The 10,440-nt window shown below is 42.4% G+C and overlaps 1 protein-coding gene across 1 annotated transcript; it reads right to left on the bottom strand.

Annotated features, from left to right (window-relative positions):
- Nucleotides 1–5,375: 5,375 nt before the first annotated feature.
- On the bottom strand, nt 5,376–8,541 carry LOC306854691 (kelch domain-containing protein 7A-like). Its single transcript, XM_079392898.1, has one exon. It carries the CDS (start codon nt 8,524–8,526, stop codon nt 6,253–6,255), a length of 2,274 nt encoding a protein of 757 aa, XP_079249024.1. The 5' UTR covers nt 8,527–8,541; the 3' UTR covers nt 5,376–6,252.
- Nucleotides 8,542–10,440: the final 1,899 nt, after the last annotated feature.

Below are 10,440 nucleotides of genomic sequence, written 5' to 3'. Positions count from 1 at the left end.
AGGAGATCCTCAAAGTATTCCTTCCACCGTCCAACGATATCCCCAGTCGAGGTCAGCAGCTCCCCACCTCTACTGTAAACAGCGTTGGTAGGGCACTGCTTCCCTCTCCTAAGGCGCCGGACGGTTTGCCAGAATCTCTTCGAGGCCAGCCGATAGTCCTTCTCCATGGCCTCACCGAACTCCTCCCAGGCCCGAGTTTTTGCCCCCACAACCACCCGGGCTGCAGTTCGCTTGGCCTGTCGGTACCCGTCAGCTGCCTCAGGAGTCCCACAAGCCAGCCAGGCCCGATAGGACTCCTTCTTCAGCTTGACGGCATCCCTTACTTCCGGTGTCCACCACCTGGTTCGGGGATTGCCGCCTCGACAGGCACCGGAGACCTTACGACCACAGCTCCGAGCGGCCGCTTCGACAATGGAGGTGGAGAACATGGTCCACTCGGACTCAATATCTCCAGCCTCCCTCGGGATCCGGTCGAAGCTCTGCCGGAGGTGGGAGTTGAAGATCTCTCTGACAGGAGACTCGGCCAAACGTTCCCAGCAGACCCTCACAGTACGCTTGGGTCTGCCAAGTCTGTCCAGCTTCCTCCCCCGCCATCGGATCCAACTCACCACCAGGTGGTGATCAGTTGACAGCTCCGCCCCTCTCTTTACCCGAGTGTCCAAGACATACGGCCGCAGGTCAGATGAAACGACCACAAAGTCGATCATCGACCTACGGCCTAGGGTGTCCTGGTGCCACGTGCACTGGTGGACACCCTTATGCTTGAACATGGTGTTCGTTATGGACAAACTGTAACTAGCACAGAAGTCCAATAACTGAACACCACTCGGGTTCAGATCAGGGGGGCCGTTCCTCCCAATCACGCCCCTCCAGGTGTCACTGTCGCTACCCACGTGGGCATTGAAGTCCCCCAGTAGAACGACGGAGTCCCTGGTTGGAGCACTTTCCAGCACCCCTCCCAGAGACCCCAAGAAGGCCGGGTACTCTGCACTGCCGTTCGGCCCATAGGCACACACGACAGTGAGAGACCTATCCCCTACCCGTAGGCGCAGGGAAACGACCCTCTCGTTCACTGGGGTGAACTCCAACACATGGCGGCTGAGCTGGGGGGCTATAAGCAAACCCACACCAGCCCGCCGCCTCTCACCATGGGCAACTCCAGAGTGGTGAAGAGTCCATCCTCTCTCGAGGAGTGTGGTTCCAGAGCCCAAGCCGTGCGTAGAGGTGATCCCGACTATCTCTAGTCGGAACCTCTCAACCTCACGCACAATCTCAGGCTCCTTCCCCGCCAGCGAGGTGACATTCCACGTCCCTAGAGCTAGCTTCTGTGTCCAGGGATCGGGTCGTCGAGGCCCCCGCCTTCGACTGCTGCCCGATCCTCTTTGCACCGGCCCCTTACGGTCCCTCCTGTAGGTGGTGAGCCCACGGGAAGGCGGCCCCACGTCGCTCCTTCGGGCTGAGCCCGGCCGGACCCCATGGGGGGAGGCCCGGCCACCAGGCGCTCGCATACGAGCCCCAACCCCGGGCCTGGCTCCAGGGTGGGGCCCCGGCTGCGCCATACCGGGCGACGTCACGGTCCTCTGAATGTTGTCCATCATAAGGGGGTTTTTGAACCGCTCTTAGTCTCTTATATTTATACTATATTTATTTTTTTATTAGGTGACTTTTGTGTAATGGAGTGCTGCAGGGATGACATTTTTTTGTGGTTCCCTCAACAAAAACCCTAAAGGGTTTTCCATTGGTCATTGGATTATTGCAGAAAATAAGTTCTGTAAGTAACAAATGTTTATGATTCTTACATGCTCTTAAACCCATTCAAACAACCTGGTGATTTCAGGATGATAGAACTGGAAGTGCAAAACTTAAACAAAACTCAGGTTTTGTCTACAAAACTTCATCCCTGCAGTGTGATTATGTACAGTCAGTCAAATAACAGATTTATTTGAAGTATTCTTTTTTAAAAAAACATTCCATATTATAAGCAATGCATATTTACTTTGTATTGTGAACAATCCGTTCTGTCCTTCAATGATCTGATAAACCATGTCTGTGGGTTTAATTCAGGGTCTTCCCTTAAGGCAGTTATTTTCTCATCATGACGTCCCCTCCTCCCACTGCCTGGTGTCACAGTATGATGAGTTGTACGGGCGGCAGGCCTCCTCCTCTCTGCCCACACTGCACTCCTGGAACTCTTCCAAACTGGCCAGGGTCCCAGAGAGGTCAGATCACCCAATCCAAGGTATTAAGCATTCCTTGACTCCAGATGGGTTTTAATGCAGTTCAGTCTGCGTTTTGAATTAATGTTGGAGAACATCCCTGTAAATGGATATGGATATCAGTTATATTAACACATTGGCTTGTATTTTATTTAATATATATATATATATATATATATATATATATATATATATATATATATTATTAGAGCATAGACAAAAATAACAGAGGCAAATGTGAATAAGAAACTGATGTCTGTTATTTGTCAGTGTGTAATTTAAATGAATAGATCACTCAAAATTAAGTCACATGCATGTTGCTCCAAACCCTTATGATTTAATTTGTTTAATTCACAAGTTTTAAACAGATGGAAATACCATAAAAGTGATTCTCGTGACTCACACTGTAGCTTTGTGTGAGGAAAATCGAAGGTGATTCACTCAAAGCAACATCTGTTCTCATAAAAGTTCATTAGAAAAGTAGTGATGTTTGATTGATATTTTTTTATGCTGCATCCCAGTTTGCCTACTTATACTATGCCCTAAAAGTATGTACTCTCTTTTTGAAGAAAAAGTACATACTTTTGAGTGTGTAGCATAATAGTAGGCAAGGTTTGGGACATATTACTTCATCATAACTCTGTCGCTTAGTTATGTGCATCCTGTCATCCTTTAAGCTGCCCTGTAAATCATGTTATCTCAGTTAACATCCTTCACATTTCATTTAATTTCATTTCCTACCGTATTGGGGAGAAATGGAGAGGCACATTGATATGCCGGTCACGTATCTTTCAAGCCAATAACTTTCTTCATGTGCTTGCATAACGATGTGTTTAAAAGTTAATGACCAAACAAATTTCGCAAATTTTGCAAAATTTTGTTGTTGCAGGTGAAATATAACATAGGTAACATTAATTATTATTATCTTTTAACCAGGTTAGATACTGATTAAAAATGGCTCAAACCCCTTTCTCTACTTAATTGTTGATCTCACATACTGTATATGCCATGTTTACATTTTTCATTTAAGTTTGTAGTTGTAATTGCATCCTCATCCAACATGCAGTGTTGTGGGCAATATTAGCTGTCAGGGTGTGCATGGATCTGCACCTCAAACTCAAACTATTGCTAATTTTGAATACTATTTAGGATGGATAGTATGCAAATCAATTGATCCAGTTCACAAAACATCTCTGAATGATTTGTTAAACTGGTCAAGTTCAAGTTACTGATTTGATCCAGTTTCAGTGATTAACAGCTCACTTTTAAAAGTAACTATTCATTTAACACTAATGTGTTTACATTCTTTAAAAAAAACTACAAGTAAGACATTCATAGGCTGGTATTATTTATATTCTGTTGTAGTTTTATTAATATTTTCAGTATTCAGCGATTTTACAATTCTTTCATTGAATATTATAGGTTCAGTGTATTTTTCTTTCAGTTGTACTTCTTGTATTTCTAGGTAGTAATTTTAGTGCTTCAGTGCAAGTTCAATTTTCATCTAATATTTATATTTTATTACAGCTTTATTTTGTTGAACAAAAATGTTTAAATAGTTTACGCTAGTGATAATAACCGTTCTTTCTGTGGTATTTTCGATGTTGCTCTTTTTGTTGAATCATTACAGTTTCGACACTAGTGGCACAGAAACTACACACAGTCTGTTTGAACATGTTCCTCTTTGTGATGTGTCTCTTTTTTCCCTATCGGCCTCCCTTTGTTTCTTACACACAGGCCCCCCTACTAATTTTGGCTTGGCGGCTTCTTGGCGGGCTCGCATGGAACAACAGTGTTGAGCTGTGCCCACACTAAGCGAGTATAGGGCTTCATACCCTATGCACCCCACCAGCGCCTTCTGTTATTCTCACCACGTCAGCATGCCCAAGCGCTTCTCCAGCAGTCAGCTCCCTGCCAACCTCAGCAACGAGGACCTGGCAATGAATCACAAACCTTGCAGGCAGGTCTCCAGTAATCCAGCCAGCCTGTTGTGACCCTTACCCCACCTTCAGCCCTACAGTCCCACACAGACTGGCCCCAACCTGGAGAGAGGGCTTGGAATACCTTGTTTTATTGATTAATGGCACTTAAAACCAAAGAAACAGGAGCATTTTGCTGTGTTTTCACAAAGACAAATAAATTGCTGTGTGGTCCAAAAGTTCAAATACTTTTAGAATTGAATGCATTAGTATATATTAAATCAATTATTAGCACTTTTTTGTATTAAATTGAAAAGTTGAACTGACAGCAGCTCTTGAGCTGCATGAATTCCACAAGTGTGTAAAAATTATGTTCTTCAGCATGATTTGAGATGACCCAAAAAGCAGATTATGCTTTAGTTGGAGAATCAAATGTTTGAATCCCACTGAAATAATAATGGTCATCAATATTTAAGAGCTTTACAGGTTTTGCTGTGTATTTGCAGGTCTATTTTCATGTACACAGTAGTGAGTGAAAGAGAACCCAGCTGTGTTAACCAAAAAATAACCTGCAAAGCTCTTTCTCAGGATATGACATGCTTCATTATTGCACAAAAATAGCATTGAATCAACAGTTAATTTGGACCACAGTGCTAGTTCGGATAGCCAAGTCATTCATCGACATACTCTTAGGGGACTTTCCTAACTCCCATCCCATTAAGTGTTTAATTATGTTGAATCAAAGTGTTTAATTACAAGGAATCGGACACTATATTTGAAGTCGAACCATCTGTTCACACTTCTCCTACTGTGTAGGTTTTATCCCACTGTGATCTGCTAGCCTGTGGAATGTTCCAACTATGTGTCTTTTTACATATGTGTCACTGAATTAGTTCTGGTGAGATTCCATCAGACCTTGAGATCTCCCCCACATGATGGTGCTAGAGTTACACACACAGAGAGCAATGAGACGTCACAGGGAATTGTATCACAGCACACACTCCTCTGCATGCCTGCTTGCTTTGATCACATATGCATACGCGATTGTCACGGTGATTGTATTGTATACTTTCATTAACATAAATTGATTATGTGATTGCTTTGCTTTTGACAGCATAATTGCATTTAAATTTAATTAAGATCCTGGTCACACAAACGCCTCTTGCTGCAACCACACATTTTGTCAGAACTCATTATATACTGAAGTCTAACACAAAAACCAAGACTCACTTATAATAGATGAGAGAATTTTATTCCCTGTTCTTCAGAATATAGAAGCAGAAAAGTGCGGAGAAGAGTCAAAGCATTAGATTCTTCCTCAAGTCAATAGTTCTCTCTATATTGTTTAATGGAATACACAAAGATAAACGTTCCTTCTGGGCTCCCCAAAGTGCGTGTGATGTTAAACGGTCTTTGCAGAGAACCACACAGTGTTGACATAAAATGCTTTAATAAATTAAAGATGCTTCAGGAGATAAGCCATTGACCTGTAAGAAATCCCCTGACAAATGACAAATTGATGACAAATTTTGTAGAAATGTCATGGAAAAAATACATAAAATATACAACATCTAGATTTGCATTTTATATAAAAACATGCCGGTATCATGTAAGATTAATCGTTTGATATGCAGAGAAACAACTGCAAATATGCCGAAAGGAAAGAAAAAAAAGCTATGAATATAATTAGAGCTTACATAAATTGTACTAATGGCAGCCATTGATGTTGTTTATGATGCCAGCTCCGCAGTTGGGCTTTATTCTACACACAGTATTGATTGGTTAACATTATCCACACAGTGTTTCAAAAGTGGTATATTTACTGAAACATTTTCAGCACTTGCACAAGACATTTCCAGGAATTAAAGGTTGATTTAGACATCAGAGTGGTTTGAAGGCCCAAACAAACAAATAGCCTTCACTGCGACAGCGGATTTATTTATCATTAAGTGCTGGGTAATTGCGATCTAGCTGTACAATAACTGCATGTAATAGCCTTGATATTTTATCTCAATTGCCACTAATTAAAAAAGGTGCATTCCTTTAACATGTTCATAATATGGCACTGAGAGTTTATTCTTACCAGACAACCTCCTACTTGAAAGATCTGACCGTTTTTAGACACAAGTTTGTTGAGTGGTCCTGTCAGGTAGCACAAGGACAAACGGAAACAAAATACCTTTAGCTGGAGATAGCACTCTCAAATCCTGTGCAACAAAGCTTGGAGATACCTCATCTGCAAGGAACCTCAAGGTAAATTGACGGCTCACACAGTAGATAATATTGTCCATAGTCACACACTGAAAGGCTGTGCAATGTGGGAGGCGTATGGAAGAGCATTCGTACCACAGTCGGGCCACTGCGTGAAAGCGATACACGCTGATGCCCAGGGGACTGACGTCAAAGCGGTACAAGAAGTTCCTGACTGCCACCATTTCTGTGGTCTTGTCCTTACTGCCCACGATCATGCTCTCTCGCCATGTGTTGGTCTTGGGATTATAGCGCAAGAGGGTGTATCTCAATGTGCCCCCTGCAACAAACAGTTCACCATTGCAAGCTGTGGCCTTGTGAGCTACGGCGAATGTCTCATTAGGAAGAGGTGCCACAAAGTTCCACCGGTTTGTCCTGGGGTCGTAGCGCTCAACCGTTGATAGGCATTCGCCTCCAATGGCATACAGATGGCCCTGCAGAGCAACAAGTTTGCAGTGAGGCCTTGCCTCATTCATGGGGCTTATTTCGCTCCAAATGGAAGTCATTGGGTTGTAACAGTACACTTTCTTCGAAGGGGTCGCTTCACGGTCTGGGCCTTGGAAACCCACAGCGATAAATAGATAATTATCCATGGTGCACATGGCGCAACCTTTAGATAACACCTCCTGGGGAATGTGGGTATGAAGGTGCCATGTGTCCTTATAATCGTCGTAGTGATAAATACTGCTGGACGACTTAACTGATTCAGACTCAAAATTCGTCGACTGTGACGGACGTCTACTCCAATCCGGGGAATCCATATCTGCGACCACTAACCACTTCCTTCCTCTCATGCGTTGTGTTTGGATGTGATCACGCTCCCCTGCTTTCAGCCTGCCAAAGAGGCCTGGGTCTCTGAGGACCTGAAGGTAATTATCAGACATGACACGGAGAGCAGCTTGCTGAAGGGCAGTGTGACCGTGTTTTTTTGCAAGTGTTAAAGCCTCCAAGCAGTTGCCTAAATCGAGTTTCCCTGCTAGACTCTCTAGTTCTGCATTTCCCATGTTCTCTGGAAAGTGTAAGAATTTTGCTCCGGCAACAGTTTCAACTTGTGGTTCCTCTGGCGCATCCAGGTTTGCTATATCAGAGTCTAATGGGCTTGAAGGGATGTCATTGGGTTGTGCTGGAGAACAGCTGCGAGGTGTTAAAGCCCTCTGTGTAGGCAAGGGGATTGGAAGCTCTGAGTCACTGGCAGCAGTAAGATAGCTGTCCTGACGGATGACTACTTGCCTGCTGTACCTCACAGTCGGTTTGAATGTCGAGGGAGGCTCGTTAGCAATTAGTGGAGCAATTTCGAGATCTCGCATTATGAAACTAGAAGGTTGTGGACTTGGCGATCGAGAGCGGTCCTTAAAACAGGGTAAATCCAATGATTGTGATTTAAACAAAGTGTTGTTTTCATTTTGACCATAAACTGGACTAACAGACGGGGTGGGACTTAAATCTGAGATGAAATGAGAAGAAGACTCTACGTAGTACTCATAGATCTTTCCATGGACGCCTGTTCTACAGTTACCTGGCCCATCCAAGATAAGGTCAGCATTCTCTACTTTGATTTCTGCCTTTGACTGAAAACTTGAGAACATGCCCTGGTAACCAACGTCTTGTATCAGCTGCCTGCCAACACCCGTGCCACCTTCCAGCTTCTTCATTAGAACTGGGGATCGGCGACCACTTGGAATTCCTGGACCTTTTTCGGTCACACCAGGAAGTTGTAAAGTCAACTTTGGTTTATCACTCTTCGCCTTAGTTGTATCTTCAAATGCGTTTATTTTACTTGCAGGTTCCTCCTTTGCACAACTGTCCAAGTCCATAGTTTCAAGCTGAACCCTTTTCAAGGCAGAATCGTCATTTTTAAGGTTTTCTTGCAAGGGTTTCTCTGAAGATTGTTGAAAACGATTTTCCCTGTCAGACTCCTCCTTTGCAGCTCTACTCTGTGGTTCTTGCACAGTATTGCAGGCGCTGTAGCTTCTTTGGGTTGCTTGCACACCCCTTCTTTCACTTCCTCGCCGTCTGTTTCGTGCCCTGGAGTTGTAGAATCTGAAAACCAAGGAGACAAATAGCATGGTGGCCACGGATAGAGTCAGTTTGCCCAGGAGCTGCATGTCAAAGTGCACTCCAAGCAATTCTGCAATTGGCATCTCTGTAGTGAAATATATGGTGGTCCACTGGACATTGGATTTTATTTGAAGCTTGTTCTCTAGCGTATTCCAGCCAGTGTTGTAGGTTGTTGTTTAGTATCTGCAAGCAGAAGCACAGTCAGCTGTCCCTCCTCCCACAGAATGACTAAAAACCTGATATGTACAACAAGAGCATTTGCATCCTGTGTTCTCAGAGGGCGTGGACCAGTATCATTCCACCTGGTGCAGGTGATCATTATGAAAACACAATACACCAGGGCTTCAGAGGTTAATCTAACCCTTTAGTTTCCTCAAAGAACTAACATTTTATTGACGATAAATACAATTTTTAGCAAGTTAGCTTACATTGTAATATATAAATATGCCATTTCTCCAGTGCAGAGAAAGTGCAACCTAATGAAACAAAACAAGACATGTAAATTACATTGGAAATGGAGTGATGACTGTGTTTTTGCCAGATTATCTTGTTTTAATGGATGATATGTCTATTTGATTATGAAAATAGTTAACTTACACTGGCTATTACAAACATAATCGGTGAGAATGGTGAATATAATTTACTTAAGAGGTGGAGATGACTGATAGACTATTTAAATTACAAACATAAGACTATATGACCAGGATGCTGCTGTTTGCACAGCAAATGCTGAAGATCAAAGTTCTTTCCCATGAACACATAATAACAGTGTTGTTGATTAGCAAGACTTTAAGAGATGATATAAGGCAGCTTTGCATTTGCCTAAGGCATTATTTGCATACCCTTAAAAAAGAACACTGTTTTAAATGTAAGGTATCATAACCTGTAATGGTACCAACTGTAATATGATCGACTCACCAACATAGAAAATGATCAGAATAGCTTTGCTAGACTGCATTGTGTCCTTTTTTGACACAGACATTGCTTTGTTATGTAATAGCCATATTGTAGCTGCACTAAGGAAACCTAAACCAGCAAGCATGCTTACTCCTGAATAATTGACAGATGTGTCGCAAAGGTCTACTAGCCCTCTCCCCCTCCTATCATGTGTCAGGTGAAAAAGTTCTGGATCTGGAGAAACAGTGGATTTGGCAACATGCTGTGGAAAAAGAATTGTGAAATTAATAATAGACTCAAAGCGTGGTAAATGTCAAAGTAACAAGTTAATGTCAGATCAAACTAATCCAGATGGACTTTAGCTTTGCTGAAGATGATCTATGCCAAAATTACTCGACACCCAAGAGAGCTACTTTCTTTGCTTTCTACAGCACAGCTAATGCAACCTAAACATATGAATTACAGAAGATATAATAGACTACGTCAAGCCTCCGTATTGGATTCCTGGAAATTTAATTTTCCAAGGGATTCAGACAAAGTAAATCACTGCTATTGCCTTCTGATAAGATAACAGGCTGTTTTGGCACTTATATAATTGGGTTTTCTAAACTTCTGGTTACTGATCACTGGCAAAATCTGCAAGCACACTTTATTATTAAAGTCATTAAATGAGTATATTAAAAGTAAAAATCTGAAAACACCTTTAAATGTTTGTGATGGATGTTTACACATGGATTTAACTGTCTCACAACATGAGAATGTGTTCATGAGAAATGCAGTTATTAAAAAAGTGAATACACTTTACATTTGTGTAACTGACATATTCATTATTCACTTTTGAACCAAGGAAAGAGCCAGAAATTCCTGAAAACGGTCAAATTAATTGTCCATAATTTTCCCTTTGAGTTTGGGAAGTAAGACCTGAAATGGCAAGGGGCCTATCTTTCTGATTTTATTAAGCCCATAAAACCAAATCTCCCCACCTAGGCTTTAGACCTAATCCTTTAATACATGGTGTGTCTAGAAAAGCTTAAATTGCAATTCATGTGAATGTAAAAAAGAAAAGAGATTACTTTGCATAAGGACATCCAGAGAGAGCC

The sequence above is a fragment of the Barbus barbus genome, assembly GCF_936440315.1.
Source record: "Barbus barbus genome assembly, chromosome: 35".
NCBI lineage: Eukaryota > Metazoa > Chordata > Actinopteri > Cypriniformes > Cyprinidae > Barbus > Barbus barbus.
The sequence above is the reverse complement of the archived record's forward strand: the minus strand, read 5'-3'. Positions and strand labels throughout refer to the sequence as shown.